The 21,274-nt window shown below is 37.3% G+C and overlaps 1 protein-coding gene across 18 annotated transcripts in view; it reads left to right on the forward strand.

Annotated features, from left to right (window-relative positions):
* The first annotated feature begins 9,454 nt into the window (after positions 1–9,454).
* Positions 9,455–21,274, forward strand: part of WNK1 (WNK lysine deficient protein kinase 1) — a 179,779-nt gene continuing 167,959 nt past the window's right edge. For 15 of the 18 annotated variants that reach the window (XM_037845496.1, XM_037845494.1, XM_037845475.1 and 12 more), the window contains exon 1: positions 9,455–11,231. In XM_037845496.1, coding sequence (XP_037701424.1) covers positions 10,470–11,231 — 762 coding nt within the window. In that variant the 5' untranslated portion in view covers positions 9,455–10,469. The remainder of the gene's footprint in view (positions 11,232–21,274) is intronic. The other 3 variants (XM_037845488.1, XM_037845490.1, XM_037845491.1) reach the window with 1 other exon arrangement.

Raw genomic sequence — 21,274 nt, forward strand, 5'->3', positions numbered from 1 at the left:
TTCTTCAAGAGTCAGCATAGGCTGTTTATATGTTTCTAGGAATTTGTTGGCATAGAGTTGTTCATTGTATCCTTTTATGATCCTTCTTATTTCTGTGGGGCAAAAAGAAATGCACCCCCCTCTTTTATTTCTGATTTTAATTATTTGCATCCTTTCTCTCTTTTTATTTTTATTTTTTTCATCAGGCTAGCTAAAAGTTTGGCAATTTCATTGATGTTTTCAAGGAACCAACTTTTGTTCTCATTGATTCTCTGTATTGTTACTTTATTCTGTTTCATTTACTTCTATTGTAATCTTTGTTATTTTCTTCCATTTGCTTTGTATTTTGTTTATTCTTCTTTTACTAGACACTCCAATTGTGAGGTTTGGTCTCTGATTGGTCTCTGATTCTTTTTTAATTAAACATTTAGAGCTATAAATTTCCCTCTTAGAACTGCCTTTGCTGCATCCCATAAATTTTGTTATGTGTGTTCTCATTTTCATCCACCTGAAGATATTTCCTAATTCTCTTACGATTTCTTCTTTTACTCATTGGTTGTTTAAGAGGGTGTTGATTGATTTCCACATACTTGTGAATTTTGCAACTCTCCCTCTGCTATTGATTCTAGCTTCATTCTGTTGTGGTCATAGAAGATACAATGTATGATGTCAATATTTTTAAATTTATTAGTCTTGTTTTGTGACCTAACATATGGTCTATCCTAGAAAATGACCCATGTGTACTAGAGAAGAATGTGAATTCTGTTGTTGTTAGGTGAAGTATTCCACATATGTCTGTCAGGTCTAGTTATAGTATTGTCCAACTCTTGTTTTTCCTTATTGATCTTTTGCTAGCTATTTTATCTATTATTGAAAGTGGTTCTTATTAATGTACAACTGTATATTTCTCCCTTCAAATCTGTCAATATTTATTTCATATATTTTGGAGCTTTTCCTTTAAGCGCATATATAATTACTATGTCTTCTCATTGAATTGTCTCCTTTATAAATATATAATGACCACCTTATCCCTTGTGAAGTTTTTGACTTACAGTCTATTTTATCTGATTTTGTATATTTACCCTAGCTCTCTTTTGGTTACTATCTGCATGATATATTTTTCCTGTCAACGTACTTGTGCCTTTGAATTTAAGGTGAATCTCTTATACACAGCATATAATAGGGTCATATTTTTTTATCCATTTTGTCAATGTTTGCCTTTGACTGGAGAGTTTAATCCATTTACATTTCAAGTAACTACAGATAATGCAGGATTTTCTTCTGCCTTTTTGCGATATGGTCTTTGTAAATCTTATACAAATTTGCCTGTCAGTCTTCCATTAATGCCTACTTTATATTTATTTGATTTTTTTTCATAGTGTACCTATCATTTGAGTCCCTTCTCATTTTCTTCCTTATATATTTTTCAAACATTTTCTTTGTAGTTACTATGGGGATGAAATTTAACATCCTAATTCTATAACAATCATGTTTGATTTGATACCCACTTAACTTCAATAGCATACACAAACACTTTTCTTATACTCCTTCATTCCCCATCTTTTTGTTGAACTTGTCACAAATTATATCTTTATTCATTGTTGTTCAAAACCATATATTGATTAGTATTTTTATGCACCTGCATTGGAAAAGCTATAAGAAGTAAAAAGTGGAGTTACAAATCAAAAATACATTAGTACTGGCATTTTTAGTAAAAGTATAACAAATTTGTAGTAAAGTAACCCATGTGGTTACCTTTACAGAGACCTTTATTTCTTTATGTTTCTTCAGTCCACTGTCTAGAGTCATTTCCTTTCAGTCTGAAGAACTTTCTTTAGCATTGTTCATAGGGTAGGTCTAGTGGTGATGCACTCCCCAACCTTTGTTCATCTGGGAATGCCTTAATCTCTCCCTCATTTTTTTAAAATGCATTTTTTAAATTGTGAACTTTTACATGTATACATGTATACATAACAGTGATAACTTTAAAAGTACAATTTAAAAGGTTAGAGAGCAAATTTCAAAGAATATCATGGGTCACAGTTCCACAACTTCAGCTATTTCCATTATTATAAAATATAACATGCATAACACATTTCTATGTGTTAACTTCTGATGTACAGCTCAACAAGCAGTTTTATAGGTAATTTCCAAAGTTGTTTGGGTTACAGTTCCACAGTTTCATTTCTTTCCTTATTATGCAATATAGGGTATATACAGAAAGGTGAACACTTTCGGAGTACAATTCAATGAATAGCTATAGAGCAAATTTCAAAGGATGTTACAGGTTACAGTTCCACCATGTCATTTACCTCCTTCCAGCTATTCCAACACCCCAGCATCTAATATATATATATATATAAAGTTTCAGTATTCATAGGCCTTTGTTAAATCTTATCTTGTTTGTTGCTACCCCTTCCTTTCATTTAATCATCTTCTCCATCTTCAGGGGTGTCTAGGCAGTGAGCACCCTAACTCATATTGAAAGGGTGTGTCGAAAGTATGTCTTCCTCATTTTTGAGAGACAGTTTTGCTGGATATAAACTTCCTTGTTGGAAAATGTTTTCTTTTATCACTTTAAATATTTCATCCAATTCACTTCTTGTCTCCACTGTTTCCAATGAGAAATTGGCACTTAATCTTATTGAAGCTCCCTTGTACATAACAGGTTGCTTTTCTTTAGCAACTTTCAGAACTCTCTTCTTGTTCTTGGCATTCAGTGGTTTGACTGCTATGGTTCTCTTCAAGTTTATTCTATTTTGGGTTTCTTGGGATTCTTGAGTGTGTATATTCATGAATTTTGTTAAATTTTGGAAGTTTCCTGCCATTACTATTTTTAAATATTCCTTCTGCCTCTTTCTTCTCTTTCTGAGACTCCTATAATGCCGATACTGGTATACTATGGTGTCCCACATGTCACTTAGGTGCCATTCATTTTAAAATTCTTTTTTTTATTTCTGCTCCTCATCCTGAAACATTTGTCTTGTCTTTGAGTTCACTGATTCTTTATTCTGCCAGTTCCAATATGCTCTTGAAATCCTCTAGAGAATTTTTCATTTCAGTTATTGTGGTCTTCAACTGAAGGTTTTCTGTTTGGTCCCTTTTTAAAATTTCTATCTCTTTATCGAGTTTCTCATATTGCTTATTCATTATTTTCTTGATATACTTTAGTGCTTTCTCTGTATCTTCCTCTCTATGTGCATACTGAAGATCATGCTTTAAAAGTCTTTATCCAGTATGTCCAAAATCTGGTCTTCTTTACTGATGGTTCTGAATTTTTATCTTGTTCCTTTAGATGGACTGTCACTTCCTGTTTCTTTGTCTGGCAATCTTTTGCTGCACCTTGTACATTTTAATATTTTAATGTAACTCTGGGATTTATTTCCCAACTGTCTTTTCCTTAAATTTGTATCCAGCTAATGATATGACAGAGATTTCCTGAGTGCTAGGAGCTAACAAAAACAAACTAACGCAAAAAAACACCTTTCACAGCCTTTTCAAATTGGCTTTATATTAGCTGGTGCTTCCTTCAGAGTTTAGCCGTCCTATCAAGAAGATTATCCCAATGCAAAAGTGAAGTGCTGGGTCCTTTCCATCTTTTCCAAGCACTAATCTTGTCTTGGGATTGTGCTTGTTTGTGGCCTTAGGGATTCACCTACTCACAGGAATTCCAATGCTGCCTCTATTCCCTATGAATTTGACTCCCCCAACCTCCACACTAGTTGTTCTATTGTATTTTTGTTAGATTGGCACAAACATATAGGCACCCCAGTATATGCATAGGGGTTACTCTGCTCTCTCCAGCAGAGCCCATGATGGGAGTGCAGGCTAGTTCCATACCATGCTGGAGAAGGGGCATGGGAGGGAACAGCAAGGGTGCTATGAGCTTCTCCTACCATTTTTAAAGCAGCATTTTCTTGTTTTAGCACTTGCCTGGTTACTGCAAACTTTATTTTCTGGAGTTTGAGGATGATGGATCTGCCAGTTTTTGCTAGTTGTTCAAAGATACCATGTGGGAATGGCATCCTTGAGTGTTCTATGCTGCCATATTGGTCTACTGGGAGTTCATCTTGGTCAACAGGAAGTTCATCTTGGTTGACTGGATATTTTGTTTTAATAAAACAAAAGAGATGCATGTGAGACTGGACGTTATATACTATTACAAACTTAGAACTGCTTGTATAAATAAGTTGAGTATTATAGACATACCAGTCAAGGAAAGTAAATTTACAGTTAACCTTAATTCTTTTTCTTACATTTCTTTTAATATCTGAATACTCAGAAAATCAAATTAATTTCATGATAAATAAGCTTAAAAATTTCTACCAGAATTCAGAATAAAAAGATGAAGATGGGACTATAATGCAAAAGGCATAGAAACTGAAGATAAAAGTTTAGTCAAAAGTCATCTGCCCGAACATTTCCAAACTCTCCTCTAGTAATTTTGAGTCAAGTAAGAAATCACAACTAAAATCACAGACTACGTTGAAAACAAAATCAAGTAGAGATTTTTGTGTTAAAAATTTTGGCAGGCAGCTAAAACTGTACTCAGAGATAGATTCATATTGCTTTCAACATTAAAGAAAACATAAATCAAATTCTTTAAGTATTCATTTCTAGAAGTTAGAAGAATAGCAACAAAAAAGTGCAAGGAAATCAGGAGAACAAATTTAAGATAAAAGCAAAATTTAAGAAATCAGAAACAATAAAAACTAAAATTAAAATGCTAGCATAAAATTTTTAAGTAAATCCAGGTATTGGGTCTAGGAGATGGGAGGAAACAATTCAGAAAATAATCAAGATATTTAAAAAACTTCAAAAGGAAAACACAGATTTAAAATTAAGAAAAGCAATGAAAGAAACAGTACTGTATACAGTTCTATGATAATATATTTGAAAATTTCAATTAAATGGCAATTTTCTAGTAAATATAAGTCACCAGAGAGTTCTCAAAATAAGTAAAATATATGAAGTACAGCAATAGTAAAGAGAGTTGGGGAGTAGGAAAAACTTTCCAGAGAAAGGGTATAACAGGTGCAAAGACCCTGAGGCAGGAAAGAGCCCCAGGTATTAGTGAAATCATCAGAGGGTTAGGGCATAGTGAATAAAAGGAAGTATAGTAGGGACTATATCTCACAGTTATTTATTTTTAAGCCATGGTAAGGAGTTTTTATTGCACTCCATATGCAATGGGAAGCCTTTGATGCATTTTAAGCAAGGAAGTGTCTCAATTCCTGGGGTAAAGTTAGGCGTGATTAAAAATAGTATGGAAAATTAATTCCTTTGCATGATAAGGAATATCTATCTCAAGTCCATAGGTGACATCAACTTAACTTGAAACAACAGAGCAGTATTCTCCAAAAATACATCTGGGTGGGATGGAGTGTGGTGGTAGAACATCACAACAGCTGTATTTTGTAAAATATTCCTAGGTGATTCTGATAAATTTTCCTGTGAGAGCCTATTAAAGCCAGGAACATAATATGGTTTTCTATTTAAAAAATAGTTTTCCTGATGATTTTTCTAGAGGATGTAATGAACTTACACTTGATTTTGTCATATGATGGTATATCATGTAGCTAGAAAGTGATATTTCCAAAGAATATTTAATGACATTGGAAATGGTTGTAACATAACTGTAAACATTTATTTTAGCAGTCTGGAGAGAAATATGCCTCAATGTTAAAGACTGTTATCTCTGATTGGTAGGGTTGCTGGTGATTTTTATTTTCTTCCTTATTCTATTCTGTGTTTTCCAAATCATCTGCAATAAATGGGAATATATTAATTCACACAATACAGATATGAGCACTCCCCAGAAGTAATCTCCTTTTCTCATTTTGTACATTTCAATAAGTACTAACAATTTGTCCTCAAAAAAGCTGATACTAATTTACATGGTCATTAGCAGCACATGAGTTTCCCCATACCCTTGCCAATGCTTGCAATTATAAATCCTTAAAAATTTTGCCAATTTTATGAGGGGAAAATTATATCTTATTTTCATTTGTACTTTCCTGGTTACTGAGTTTCAGTATTTTTTCATGCATATTTTTGTCATTTGCTTTTCCTTGTTTCCATATTGTCTTTTTTTTGTCTCTTCTGTTCTTTTTCTATAGTGTTACCTTTTTTCCAGTGATTTAAGGCTTTATTTATACGGTTGGTATATTAGTCTTTTGTTATATAGGTTCCAGAGTTTCTTTGCCAGTTTCTCACTTGTGTTTTGTTGAACAGAGTTGTCAATTTTAATACAGTCAAATATTTTCCTTTATTGCTCTTGGGTTGTTCTTGGAAATTTTCCTATCCCATGTTCTGTATTACTAATATACGTTAGAACTTTTTTTTTTGTTTATGTCTCTTTTCTATACGGAAATTAATTTTGTAAATGGTATGAGTTAGGCATCTAACTTAATTTGTTTTACAAATGGATAACTAATTGTCCAAACGTTATCTGTTAAATCTCCACTGACTTGAAATTCCATATTCCTCAGTATATTAAATTCCCATACATACATGAGACTGTTTTTTGCATTCTCTCTTCGGTTCTATTGCTTATCTTAATACTATCCAGATTCAGTTATATGGTTTTATAATACAATTGGATATAGAACAAGTCCCATCTCCTTTATTTCATTTATAATTAAAAAGGTAAAAAAAAAAAAAATATATATATATATATATATATATATATATATATATATATATATATATTCTTCATTGTTTAACTGTCTGGTTACCTTCTTCTTGGAGTTTCAGACAACAGGGATGTAAAATAAAAACCACCCACAAGCAAGACAAAAGAGCATGGGAAATGAGAAAAGGAAAATAATAAAGAAAAATGCTCTTGAGCTGGTATTTTTCTCCCTACACTTCAAGAAGCTACCCAATGAATTACATAACAAAAATAAGGTAGACTTTGTGTGTTCAGGATATTTCAACCATTGTCTAAATCAAAGCTGTCTCTGTCTTTCAATGCTAGAGAGTCATCAATGGCAGGGACCATGCAAGTATAACAATGCAAAAATAAATAAATAAATAAATAAACAAGGACTGGGGAGAATAAAGAACATTCTGAGAGAATAAAATATGGACCCAAATGTCAGGAATCAAACCTCTGAGCTTAGTGTATCCATTGCATTCTGTGTTCTTTCTGCTACTGCTACTTACAGTTACCGGATTTTTTATATGAATTATAGAGGGGTCAGCTCTTTACTTGATAATTGAAATGGCAAAGTAAAGTATTATTAAGGATTATAGTAATGGGTAACAGAAAATATTGTTTAATTGGAGTTTGGTAAGCATTAAAAAGAAAACTGAGCAAATAAGAGTCTAGTAAAATATTCAAAATAAACAGTATAACCTTTAAATCTAACCATTGTACATAATATGGTATATTTAACTTAAAGTTGTACCTGTTTTCATAGTAAAGCTAACATTACAACAGTAAAAAATAAGAGCTGTTATGTGGGCAAGTGTGAGCCAACAGTTAAAGGAATTATTTACAATGAATTTCGTTTTTCCTGATCGAAAAGACATTTCCAGAGAAGTACTTTAATATCCTCATTTCCTACGAAGCCAAAAGATGAGCACCGTGATTTACTGGTCTTTTTTTTTTTTTTTTTTTTTAACGTCATCAATTTATAATTATTTGCCTTACGTTTAAAAGCAGATTAATTTTTCCTAGTAAAGCAACAATTGAACAAGTGTTAAGAACCAGCCTCAAGAAGTGCAATAAAAATGTACTTTAAAGTCATTTCTTACCTTGCTTACATAAAGTTTAAGGTTGGGCATTTATCATAATGAGATTTACCATTACCGTCATGAGATTCGCTGTTCGCAAATGAGTGAAAGATGTATTTTCTAAAACAGTGGAATTCTAATATTTTAATGTCCCTAAAGAATTTGTATTTTAAAATGTTCATAACCTGCCAGCTGTTTGAAACCTAACAACATTTGGTTTTAAAGTAATCTTTTGTTGTAAAACTATAAGTGGAGCTTTAACAAAAATTTGAAAAAAACATAAATCATCGTAACTATTTTACACAGATGAGTTAATATAAATTGTGAGGCGAGACCTTTCTAAGTAGAGCTCGTCCATATAAGCTGCGGACATTTTCTGGGAAACGTAATGCTAACGAATCTTCTGTAAAGTTGCTTTCAAACTACTAGTCTAGCACGGTCCTCGGCTAGGGTGTGCACTTCTGAGATCGCTCCATAGCGGGCGTTGACGCGAGGCAGCGGTGCGTTGACGCTCTGATGCGGTTGCGTACGTTTAAGTGCTTCCCGCTCTTACCCGTTGGGCTAAGAGTTTTTAACTGCCGTCTGGCTCCCAAGTGTGGCTTCCTACTCTGGTGCCCCCTGGTGCTCATCACCTATACTGTCTTGAGTAGTTGCTAGGAGCACAGGGGTCCAGGGAGCAGCAAGATGCTTTTAAGAAAAGCATTCCATCATTGGGAACCGTAGGGATCCAGGTTTACTGTGTTCACTCCCGTGGTATAAACTAAAGGTATACATTCAGGCACTTCTAGAGAATGAGGGGATGTTGTTTTAGTAATCCACCAATCAAAAAGAAGATGGAAAAGACAGTTTTAACCAAATACATAGGCAGAAGTCAATTTGGCTTTCTCAAGTTTGTGGTAAAAATGCGAAGATATGTAGACCTTTTCTCGAACCCTGCCTCTCGTTTTTTTTTTTTTTTTTTTTTTCCTAGGAAAGCAAAGATAGAGTTCACTATGATCCTGGAGACCAGCAGAACAGTCCATCTACAAGAGCTGGACGTCTGTCTTGTAGCCGGAGAATGTGGCCTTAAGAGTCATGAAAGGGAAGAGAAGATAAATCTGTCTCTTCCAACCCATTTCATTGATATTAATCTCATGGGCAATCTTCACAAAGTGTCTTTTACCCTACGGAATGAGTCTGCGCTCCTCTGGTTCTCTAAGCCCAGGCTCTGGTTATCCTGCTTTGCCCTTCTCCACCCCCACACTCCTACAGTCACTCAACACTATTGCGGCTCTCTCCACTAAAGATGAACAGATCATTTTTCATTGCATGGCAACCCTAACAGCTCTCTCGCCTCAGAAGAGCACTATGGGAGTTTCTCCTCTTGTCCTCTCTCTCTCCCTCTTTTTTTTCCTTCATTCCCTTCTTCCACAATTAATCCCTAAATAATTTTCCTAGCTAGCGCAGACTTCAGGATGGGGTTTAGCGACCCACGATGACGCTTCCATCAGCCTTCCAGAAAGGGAGGTTTCCAAAGAAAACTACAACTCCCACGAGGCATCAGCCTAAAGTCGCCGCACGGAATCACGAAAGCTGTAGGCCCCCTTCTTCCTCAGTATCTTTCCGCCTTCGGGTTATTAAACTACAAGTCCCAGGGAACCTCGGTACTGGCACGCCTGCGCGAGAGCCTGGCGAGTGCGGTGGGGGTGGGGCTGCCCCTGACGGCGGGGGGCGGGGTCGAGTGGGCTGTGTGGAGGCTTCAGACTCCCGGCGCCATTTAGCGCGGAGAGTTTCCCTGGCGGACGCGGCTCTCTTCGTTCGGCCTCTCCGCACCCCCATCTCCGGTGACAGAAGGCGCCTGGTGGGGGTGACTACTCCCTTCTTTTCCTATCTCTTTCACTCAGTCCTCTCGATCTTCTCTATTCTTCATCCAGAGAAGCAGCGGAGCTCGGGCCCGTGGCGAGCGGCCCTCCCCTCCCCACCGTTCCCTCCCTCCGTCAGTCCCCCGGCACCGGCCCGGGAGGAGCCGAGGGTTTGCCAGGCCCGAGGTGGGCGGGGAGGCCTCGGGGAAGGGGGGGCCCCGCTCCTCAGGCGCTGAGGCTTCGAGGCGCTGGCCCTTCCCGTTGGGGCAATGGGCGCCCTGTGAGCCTCGCCCCCAAGTTGGGGGCGCGTGTGGAAAGAGGCGGCGCACCGACCGGCCGGAGCCCCCGGCCCGGCCTCCCCTCGCGGTCCTCGGCCCCTCCCACTCTCTCTGCCCTGGAGCCGCCACCGCCCGGGCGTCGGTGCTCGTCCCGTCCTCGCCGTGCCGCCGCCCTCAGGGCCTAGCCCACCAAGTCGGGAGGCGGCGGCGGAGAGGAGCTGGAGCGGTCGCCGCATCCGTTTCGCCTCGGCGCCGGCTGCTTGCCCTACCCCTCATGACTGCGGCGCCGCCGCCGCTACTGCCTTCCCGGCCGCCCCTCGCCGCAGGATGGATGCGGACCGTGAGGCGCTAACCCCCGTGGCTCATCTGCTGGATCGCCCGCCGACGAGCCCGCCCTGTGATCCGCAGCAGCCTCGGAGTCAGCAGCCGCCGCAACTGGGCCCAGAGTCCCGCCTCTCCTTCGGGGCGGCTTGTCAGTGCTGAGGAGCCGTTCCGGCCGATCCGAGCCCGCCGGGCCGAGGAGCGGTAGCAGCGGTGCCCTCCAGACCGTCACCACTCTTCTGGGTCGGCCCTTCACCCTCGTTTTCATTTACAAATTCGAGCTCGCTCGCCCCTCTCCAGCGGACCAAACATGTCTGGCGGCGCCGCAGAGAAGCAGAGCAGTACTCCCAGCTCGCTGTTTCTTTCGCCGCCGGCGCCTTCCCCCAAGAATGGTTCCAGCTCCGATTCCTCCGTGGGGGAGAAGCTGGCGACGGCGGGGGCCGACGCTGGGACTGGCAGGACCGAGGAGTACCGGCGTCGCCGCCACACTATGGACAAGGACAGTCGTGGGGCGGCGGCGACCACGACTACCACGGAGCATCGCTTCTTCCGCCGGAGCGTCATCTGCGACTCCAATGCCACCGCGTTGGAACTGCCTGGCCTTCCTCTTTCTCTTCCCCAGCCCAGTGCCCCCGTGGTTGTTCCGCAGACTACTCCACCAGAGCCGCACCGGGAGGAGACCTTGACTGCCGCCGTCGCTTCCCAGCTCTCCCAGCCGCCTGCAGCAGTCGCCGCCGCCGCAGCCCCCGGGGAGCCCGCCGGCGGGAGCGCTGCCGCCTCCACTGCCCCCGGCAGTACCAGCAGCGACCGTCCGGCTGCCCAGCCCAACCATGTGGGGAGCAAAGAGGAGCCTCCATCGGGGAGAAGTGGCAGCGGCGGCGCCAGGGACTCGCAGGAGGAACGGAGCCAGCAACAGGATGACATCGAAGAGCTGGAGACCAAGGCTGTGGGGATGTCCAACGACGGCCGCTTTCTGAAATTTGACATCGAAATTGGCAGAGGCTCTTTTAAGACGGTCTACAAGGGTCTGGACACTGAAACCACCGTGGAGGTCGCCTGGTGTGAACTGCAGGTAAAGCCTCACCTGCTTCTTTATTTTAGGCTGGTTTGGATCCCAAATTTGGCTCGATTAAGCCATTTTATTATCGAGGTCACCCTTTTACATGCCCTTCTCTGTTCCCTTTGAGAGGGTGGGGGAAGCCAACTTTCGAAAGATTCTGAAATGAAGAGAATTTGGAGCATGCACCTAATGCATGTTAGGTGTTTGGATGGATTAAGAATTATTGGTACTCAAAGGGGTTTGCTGCTAGTGAGAGGGTAGTGAAAGTCATCTGGGTACAAACGCATTGTCTGTGGGGAAGTTTTTGAAAGGACTTTTAGGAAAGTACATGGTCTTCTTGCTTTATGCATTTATTTCAGTCTCCTCAGAGGCTCTGCAGTGATGGTGTGTTAGATGTGTGTTTCCATCTCTGAGATCAGGGCTTCCTTTTAAAGAAGATGTACACGACTTTGTTCATGAATGCCCTTCCTGTGAATGTATCTTAGATGGTTGTATAGGCATTTCGTATAAAAGAATTATAAAAAAGACTTTCTTCTCTCCCCCTTTTGGATAAATGCTTTGGGACCAGTAAGACACAATAAATGTTGGTTATTATCCCACCTAATGATGCTTGAGCTTTATGGTATGTAGCATTGATCTGCCATTGCTAATCAAAACTACTGTAGTTTCAGCACATTCATTATACAGTGAATGGTGCAAGTACCCACATAAAATGTTTTGCTTTGAGAGTTGTAATGTCATTATTGTTGATTTAATGCTATTATAAAGGGTTTTTAAGCGAAACTTCCCCAAGAGTCCAAAGGATTCACAATGCTTCCTTTTTTAAAAACTCCCAGGGAGATTTTCATGGTGTAAATAATGATGTGTCATTCTGGTCGACAAGAATATTCTAGGTTTAAATAGCTGAGTTCAGGCTAACTTGTTGCTTGACTGGTAGCAACTTGATTAGAAGTATGTTCTAAGAAAGAAGTGAGCATAGTATTGGCAGAAGCAGAGTTTTACTAAATGAAAAAATCGGGTACACTATACATGAAAAATGGCATTCTTGATATTCTTTTTGTGAAGAAAACGGACCAAGTTGAAATAGGAAATGAAAAGTAATTGAATGATGTGGGGACTTACTTTATCCATGGACTAATATGCTAACACTTAACCCTTTGAATGCCACCTTCCAAATGACCAAGGCCTTATCAAATGTGAAAGTAAATTAACACAGCATGTAGAACTTAAAAACTGACAGATTTTTTAGGAGCCTAATAATTTCCTAAGGCAGTCAGTTAATAATATAGAACATTTAAGGCATTATGAAATAAACACTATTCATTTTATAGTGGTTTCGAGTTGGAAAAATGGGCAAACCTTTAAAAAAAAAAAAAAGCTTGTCCAACTATAACTTTATTCCTACAGGCAAAAATTTAGTTTGCAGGCAGTCACTTAGTCTTTTTTTTGTACCTACCAAGGGAGCCTGTTGCTACTGATCCTGGAATTTTATTCTTCTGTTATAATTTCATATTTGAATAGGTGCTTTTTTAACAAATTTTTTTCCTTAATTGGTTAGCTTAGTTTCTTAGATTATTTTGTTAGTTTTAGTTGCTTCACTTTTGAGATTTCTCAGTATGTAATATATGTTTTCCTTTATCACCTGGAATTTTGTGATAGTATATTATCTTGGAACTAATGATACAGTGGAAAAAACTCAATCTTATTTAATGTAGCAGGAAGAGGTTCACCTAAGTTTCTAAGTTTTTCTTAGAACTCATGACTTTTTGGATTTTTAGTTCTCTCTCTAGGCATGAGCATGATCAAACTAAGGAAATTCTGATCTCGCACAGTATTTTTAAACCAAGTTCAGCATTTGGCTGTAGAGCCAAATGAGTCCTAGCTCATTGAGTGATACCCTGGTTTAATGAAGAACCTTCCATGTAATTCCACCCCACTTCTTTTATTTTTCACTGTGGTTTTAAAAATATGATTATCCTAGTTCAGAATTCGTTTATAAACAGTAGTTGGGCAGTAGTTTTTGTGTTTTTTGCCCAAGACTCTAACTGTATATGCCATTAAAGTATTCAGAAGGTCACTTTTTGAGCTTTTGTCTTTGGATCCAAATTAAAGACTAAAGAACTAAAACAAATTGAGGAACTAAAGCACTGGGAAGAAAGGAAAGCGTTTTCTTTGCAGAATGTTTACTTCTAATATATTTTTCTGTAGCAAAACAGAAGGGTTGTACTCAGTTTCATGTATTAAAAATGGAAGGAATCTTACATTATCCTGTCTAGCTACTGAATTGATAGATGAGGACCTGAAACTCATAAAGCAGGAAAAGTGACTTGCTTAGGTTAGTAAAGAACAAAAATTAAATTGGTTAGGATCTATTAATTTGGGATGTGTTAAAGCATTTGTAGTCCAATAGATGGCTAATTAATAAATTTCAAATGAAGCAGTACTGTTTTGGAGTGGGAGTGGTGGTCAGATATTCAGTTGTCTTGGGGCAGAAAATGTTATTGTTGGACTTAGCCTGAGTTCTTATTGCTTTTCTAGGACGGGATCATGTTTTTTAAGAAACAATACAATGTTAGATAGACATTAGAAATGATTTAAAGGAAAGTTTAAGCACATTTCTCCCCAGGTTGCTTCCTGTTAGTGAGTCCAGTAGATGCATTACAGATTGATGAGATTGTTTCCGTATCTACCTGAAAGGGGAGGTCAAATCATAAGTTTTTTTTTAAGCTCCAGTATGCATTAGTGCTCACTTTTCTTTGGCTTTTAGGAAGTTAAAGTAAGTCCCATCATGGGTGTATAATGTTAATGTTTTATGAAAAGTTTAGTAATGCTGCAGAAATGGGATGTGGGTCTGTGATTAAGAAACCTTCACATTTCTTTGCTGTAGTTCTTAATTCATTGAACTGAATCTCCCTATTTGAATATTGAGGATTTTTTCCTTTTATCTTTTAAATGTGTGCCACATTCCTTATTTTTTAGGATGAGAATCTGCAGTAACTTTTAGTGGCAAGAACTAGATTTCAGGGATTAGTCATTTAAATGTGTACCACATCCCTTATTTTTTAGGATGAGAACCTCTAGTAACTTTCAGTTGCAAGAACTAGATTTCAGGGATTAGTCATTTAAATGTGTACCACATTCCTTATTTTTTAGGATGAGAATCTGCAGTAACTTTCAGTTGCAAGAAGTAGATTTCAGGGATTAGTCAGTTTTTCTTTCTTTCTTTCTTTCTTTTTTTTTTTTTGATTATCAGATTCACTGATGAGTATTGGCAAAATTCAGATAACTCCTTTACTCTAAGGGTATCTGCCATGCAAATTAAATGTTTGATTGCTAACTTGTTTGAAATAATCCTTTGTCCCTTCAACACAGGAGAATAGAATTAGAAGCAGGGTGACTTTGATTAGGTAAGGTTTGATTTTAAATACATGAAGATTATTGCTGTAAGTAACCTCGGTGGTACAGGAATTGAGAATTACATTTAGGTTGATTTTTAATCATGTAGTTAGTTCCTCCTTAGTCTTAGTGATTTAAATAATGTTTGCATTTTTTCTTATTTACCTTCTCTTATTTAGTACCTGGTCCTAAAGTGCCCACTTGTTCCTAGTGTAAGAACTTATAAAGAGGTTGTTTTGTATAAAACAAATAGGCATTCTCTTGTTGCCTGCTGACTAAATTCATTTCTTGACATTCAGATTCTAGTGCAAAATCCATGTCATTTGAAAGTCTTCCTAGTTAATCTCTGGAAACCTTCAACTAAAAATGGGCTTTTATTTTCAGAAATCATCATAAACTTTTGAGTTTTCCAGTAGCATTTTAATGTTTTAGATATAGCTTAAAAGTAGCAAGAGTGGTTAGACTCAGTATAAAGTTTCTGAAAATGTTAGTATAACATGAAAAAACTCAAGATAATTAGTTATTAGGTCTTTGCTGTAGCTGTTCTTTAAAATTATTTTGATGTATTTTTATAACCTGTGTTTTATTTGAGTTTTTTTTTGTTGTTGTTGTTTGCTTGATTTTTACATAGGACCAGTCTGCTCTGCAGTAGTAGGTGAGAGATTCAGGATGACCTGAATTTAGGTTTGAAGAGGGTATTACTTTTATGCAGAGTAATATAGTAATTCAGGACTACAGTGTCTAGATTCAAATCCTGGCTCAGCTACATAATACTGTCACCTTGGGTAAGTACTGTGCTACAGTTTTCCTATACATAAAATTGGTATAATAAGAGCTCCTACTAATTTATAGATTGTTGTGGTGATATCCTCTTTTTGAGGATGTTTATGAATATTTTGTTTGAATTTTGCTTACATTTATGTTTGAAAATCATGTAGCAAAACTCTTAATATTACTGCCATTTTTCATAGGAGGAGTATTGGATTTGGATATGGGGTCATTGGTCCTTTCAAATTCCTGGTCCCTGCCTAACTTTCTAATTTCATGACCTGTCACTTTCCTAAATGCCAGCCTTTCTGAATTGCTTTTTTCCAGAATTTACTAAAATTTGTGTCTTACTTCTTTAACATGTACCTGGAAAGGATTTTCCAGTTTGGTGGATCCTGTGAATAATTCTCATAGTATTTATCAAATCGTTTATATACTTTGCTCCACTAGTCTTTGAACCCTTTGAAGACATTAGTAAATGCTCAAACTACTTTAATAAAAGTCAATTTTTTTTTTTCTGTTTTAAGTTAGAAATAATTGTATATCTCAGAGTTGTGTCATCCATTATCCTTGCATTTCTTTGGTCCACAGCAGACTCTCTGTAATCTTGTATTTAGAGAGTTTACTATGGTGTTATAGAATACAGTATAATGGAAAAAAGCACCAAACTTGAAGATTGGGGTTTTAGGTTATCCAATTATCTGACCTTGAATAAGGAAGTTAATCTGTACTGTTGATTTATTAGTAATAGGTCTTACTGACTTTATAGAGAGGATTGTTAAGGATCAACTGAAAAGCTATGTGGAGGTACTTTTAATAAAAAGTATTCTTGAAGGCCATAATTTACTACTTGTTGCAAGTCAATTAGCTATTTTATGCTTCTTGAAGTTGGGTTTTAGGAGCGTTTTGCTTCGTCAACTTAGTAATTTTATCAAATCTTAAAGGCAGAGCAGCTTTTAGACTGAAAAGAAATTGCCAAAAGCTTTTCTTAAGAGTGTTACTGTTTGGAAGAGGATTATGCCTTTGAGAAGTGGCAGACATAATTTTGTATGTGGTTTTAAAAAAGAATGGTTATTGATACTTTCTACATGAAGGAAAAGCCTGTGTAATTTGTTTAGGCTTATGGTTGACTTTCACTTAATTGGTCATAAATTGCCACCTTAACTTACATTAATTTAGATTTTCAAATGAGCTTTCATAAAGAATTTACTTTTTAATGTTGTGGCTTGAATCTTGATATTGCAATATTGCAGTATTATTACATGTGCTATGCTAAATAAAAATGCTTAATGATTTTTAGAAAAGAACCTTAAGTAAGCTTTTATTCATCAGTTTCTCCAGGAATTTAAGAATGGTTTAGGTTTGGAAATCTGCTTGGTATAATCATATTCAGGTTAGTTAAGAAAAACCTTGCTGTCATTTCTGTTGATGCCTTTTGTGCAGCCAAAGTTCAGCTTCTTGGAGACAAATGATTTATTTTTTTGTCAGTATATCCATGGTTTATGGTCTTGTGTTAAACACAGACTAATGTATAAACCAAACAATGGGAGATAAAACTAATTAGTAAATCAAATAATTATTAATGTGCACATTCTGTCTATCAGTAGATATAGGTAAATAGATTGCTTGGAATAAGAACAAGGAGATCATTTTCATAGCTAATAGTTGTGAGTTAAGTAACCTGTATATCCATTTCTATGTGGATAATCTCTTTACTCAGAATGATAGATCATTGTGGATTAAGGTAAATTTGGGAAGTGCAGCAGATGATGTCTTCAACATTCTGAAGAGTTCCTAGACATCATTATGCTAAAATGTCCTTGAACTTTCTACCTACCCACCTATACCTCCCCCTCTCCCCCTGTCTTCTAAATGTAGTAGAGAGTAACTGGAGAGCTTTAAGCAGCGAAGTTAATTGTTCAGATTTGCAATGAAGAATGGATTTAAGAAGGAGTATAATGGAAGTATAGAGATTATTTATTGCATTTGACTATTAAGTCATTAGCAACAAAATTGAGCATTACCTAAGTGAGAGGGGGAGCATTGACCAAGGGAGGAGCACATAAGTAAATGTAAGTTACTGGTAATGTCCTAGTTTTCTGCACTATTCAGTGTCTAATACAGTATCCACTAACAACACATGGTTATTTAAATTAATTAAAATGAAATAAAATTCAGTCCCTTAATTGTGCTAGCCACATTTCAAGTACTCAGTAGTCACATGTGGCTACCATATTTGATAGTACAGATCTAGAACATTTCCGTAATTGCAGAAATTTCTGTTGGTACACGCTGTATTTAGATCTTGGTTGTGCTAAATACCTTGTGCTTTTTTTTTTTTTTCAAATAACTTTTATTGAGATATAATTCACTTAAGTGTTGAAAGAAGGACTTTTATAAAAAAACTTAAGTTACTATTTTAAAGTGTATCCTATTAGTAATAAAAAAAGTTTTTTTTTTAGAAAAGAGAAAATACACAAGTACAGAAGATGTTATCACAGACTCATATACATGGAGAGTTAACAAAGGTTAACTTATGCTTGCTTCAGATACTTGGTGATCTTAAAGTTTCAGGAGAGTAAAATTTGCTGTGGGTTTGAGAAGTAGCTGAAGAAGGCTGGGAAGTAAAGACATCAGAGTAGGCCATTTCTTTGACAAGACTGAATGAATATGGGGCAAGGAAGATTGGGTGAATAGAAGGATCCTTCAAGGTTGTGATAGATAGTTTAACAAGGAAAGCTCTTTAAAAGTTAAAGTACTGACCCTTCAGCATAATATGTGCTATATTATAAGCATATTATATTTTGTCTGCTTTAGTATCTGTCTTAAGAGTCTATTCTAAGCCAGTTGTTACTGTTTTAGTTTTGGTTATTCTTTGTGATCGTTAAATTCAACTAAGTTTTCATACTTTATGCCATTTATCCACTATGTTCCACAATCCTTGCCATGATGAGTGTGCCAGTTTGAATGTATTGTGTCCCCCAAATGCCATTATCTTTGTGGTCTTGTGGGACAGACGTTTTGGTGCTGGTTAGATTTGCTTGGAATGTGCCCCACCCAGCTGTGGGTGGTGACTTTGGTGGGATACTCCCATGGAGGCATGACCCCACCCATTCAGGGTGGGCCTTGATCAATGGAGCCATATAAAACATGCTGACTCAAAGAGACCGAACGGAGTACAGCTGTGAGTGACGTTTTGAAGAAGAGCAAGCTTGCTAGAGAGGAATGTCCTGGGAGAAAGCCATTTTGAAACCAGAACTTTGGAGCAGACGCCAGCCACGTGCCTTCCCAGCTAACAGAGGTTTTCCAGATGCCATTGGCCATCCTCCAGTGAAGGTACTTGGTTACTGATGTGTTACCTTGGACACTTTACGGCCTAAAGACTGTAACTGTGTAGCCAAATAAACCTCCTTTTTATAAAAGCCAATCCATCTCTGGTGTTTTGCATTCCACAGCATTAGCAAACTAGAACAATGAGTTTGGAGAAATGTGCTGATTGTTCAGTAGTTTATTTCTCTTCTATAATCCTGGCATTCATTCTACATTTGCCTATTAGTATGGTGATGTATATACATTGTTAAGTGGAGCATCTCTGTGAAATAACCATCTTAATGCGTTATTTGAGGAGACAGCCCAGTTTCAAATAAAACTCAGTTACGTAGAAGGTTCTCAATTATATTGAGTTTTGGGAGTAGTCAAAAGGACTTTTCTACACACCCATACAAAAGCTCAAATATTGTATATACTTTTTTCAGGCGTGGCCTTTAAGTAGTGTTTGCAAAGTGTTCCTTGCCAATTAATTTGGAAAGGTATTAGTAATTGTTAATTATTGTTAAATAATAATGAGAGCCCCCCCCTTGCCCTTGGCATATTATTTGCAATCTCACAACTATAATACAAGGCAGATATTTTCTTAATTTTATGTTTGAGAAACTAACTCAGGCTTCATAATTGTAAGATCACATGGCATATCTGAGTCCTTGTTCTTTTCTTTCTTCTACAAAATAATTTCTAGTTAAACCAAGAAGAAAATAGTTTGCGTTCTATAGGAAGTTTAAGTCCTTTTACTTTGTTAGCAACAATTATTTATCGTTGAACTTCTTAAACCTTTTATTCTTTCACTTCATGAAACAAATCGCTTCTTGAAAAGCCTTTTAGGCAAACAGTATACACATGTAGTTTCTATAAAGCGGGAGATGGCAGGTTTGTTTCATTAACTTCTCAGTATGTTCCATCTGATAGCAGGAAATTGAATGACTGTAGTTTAAATAGGTTATTTGGCAGTGATAGTTAAATGACATCTGTATAAAGACTGTTCATTTTAAAGGTTTAGCAATGACTTAGGTACCAATGCTATTTTTTTACTAATAAGGAAAGCAAAATTAAGGATATTGGAGTACAAATGTTTGAGACGTTAATTATTGTAAAATTTCTATAAGATTTTGGAGATTAAGGTATGGTTTTAGTTTTTGATAATGACCGTATGAATTGATTTTTTTTTCTTTTTTACCTTGTTACCTCTTTTTTTCTATATGGTTTATTTCTAAATATCACATACGCTAATGAGAAGGATTTGGCTCTCTTGTTTTTATGTGCTCCAAATGGAAATCTCATTTAAATTATATAATTATGTTTTGCAATCCTCTGGAATGTTTAATTTATTCAGCATTGTTATGGGAATAAGGTGTTCCCTTACCTCCAGTAAGATTTCCAGTTAACTGAAGTTTCTTTCTTTTCGTAACAAATCTCTTTGTATTAAAAATTTGGTAAGACTCTTAAAGTGTGTCTCTTTTTTCCCCCCTTTTAAATAGAGGATCTTGATCTCTTCAGGCAATAATTAAGAGCACCAATTGTAGATAATAATACACTTAAGGGCTGTTGGGTGATGAGCCGTCATGCATGCATTTACTTAAAGCCTCCTATACTGCTAAGTTTTTGAAAAAATGGTTTTTGCCCCAGCTCTCTCCACCCCCACCCCCAAATTTATGGTTTATTAGTGGATCACTGCTTGCTACTATTGGCTCATTTGTATCAGGCTCCTTATTAATGGTTGCTTCTGATTTTCTCTGGACTGGACAACTAAACGGCTGGTTTTGTTAGAAGTGGTTTTATGGTTTAAAGAGTTAATAGATATGAGTAAAATTCATTAGCTTTAACAATGTATTTGGGTTGCTCAGGTTTTTCTTGTTTTCTGGTTTTTGGTTGTGTGTCTACTAAGTAATGTCTGATTAAGTGAGGTGTTAATGTGCTATTCTGACATTATGGGGGCCTGCTTTGTTGGTGCTATTATTTTTAGCTCAGGGCATTTAATTTTAATGAAAGTATGGTAAGGCTGGTAAAGATTATTGCTGCTTATTATTTGTTGATGGCTAGCACCAGGATACAAAGGATTGTAGACTGGAGGTTAAGGGTTTTTTCTTTTTCCTGAGATATTCTTTTTAAAGTAAGCCATGCTTATCATTAATTGTATGTGCATTTCTAGGATTTGTGAGTTTTAGTTTTAGGAATAATGTAGTTATAACCTACATGACCATTTTCACCAGTTTGCTATCAGTTGATATTATTTGCTTAGTCCCCCCACCAGCACAGATTAATAATAAGCATGTCACCCCGTAGGCCTGGACTCCTGGATGTCCTTTAGACTAAAATGATTCTTTGAGGGCCGACACACCTTTACCCTACAAGATCTCACTTCAAAATATGCCTCAAAATATGGTAGATTTCTCAAAATATGCCTGTTGTGGTTAGAGTAGCTGGGTGAATAGAGGTTTTCAGCTTCAGTTATACAGTGCAAATCACCCTCCCTCTTTCATCTCCAAATCTAGGTTTAGGCTTTCATTCTCCTTTCTTTCAAGGTGAATTCCTTTATTGTGTATGTTCAGGGTGGAGAA

This window comes from Choloepus didactylus, chromosome 8, assembly GCF_015220235.1.
Source record: "Choloepus didactylus isolate mChoDid1 chromosome 8, mChoDid1.pri, whole genome shotgun sequence".
NCBI lineage: Eukaryota > Metazoa > Chordata > Mammalia > Pilosa > Megalonychidae > Choloepus > Choloepus didactylus.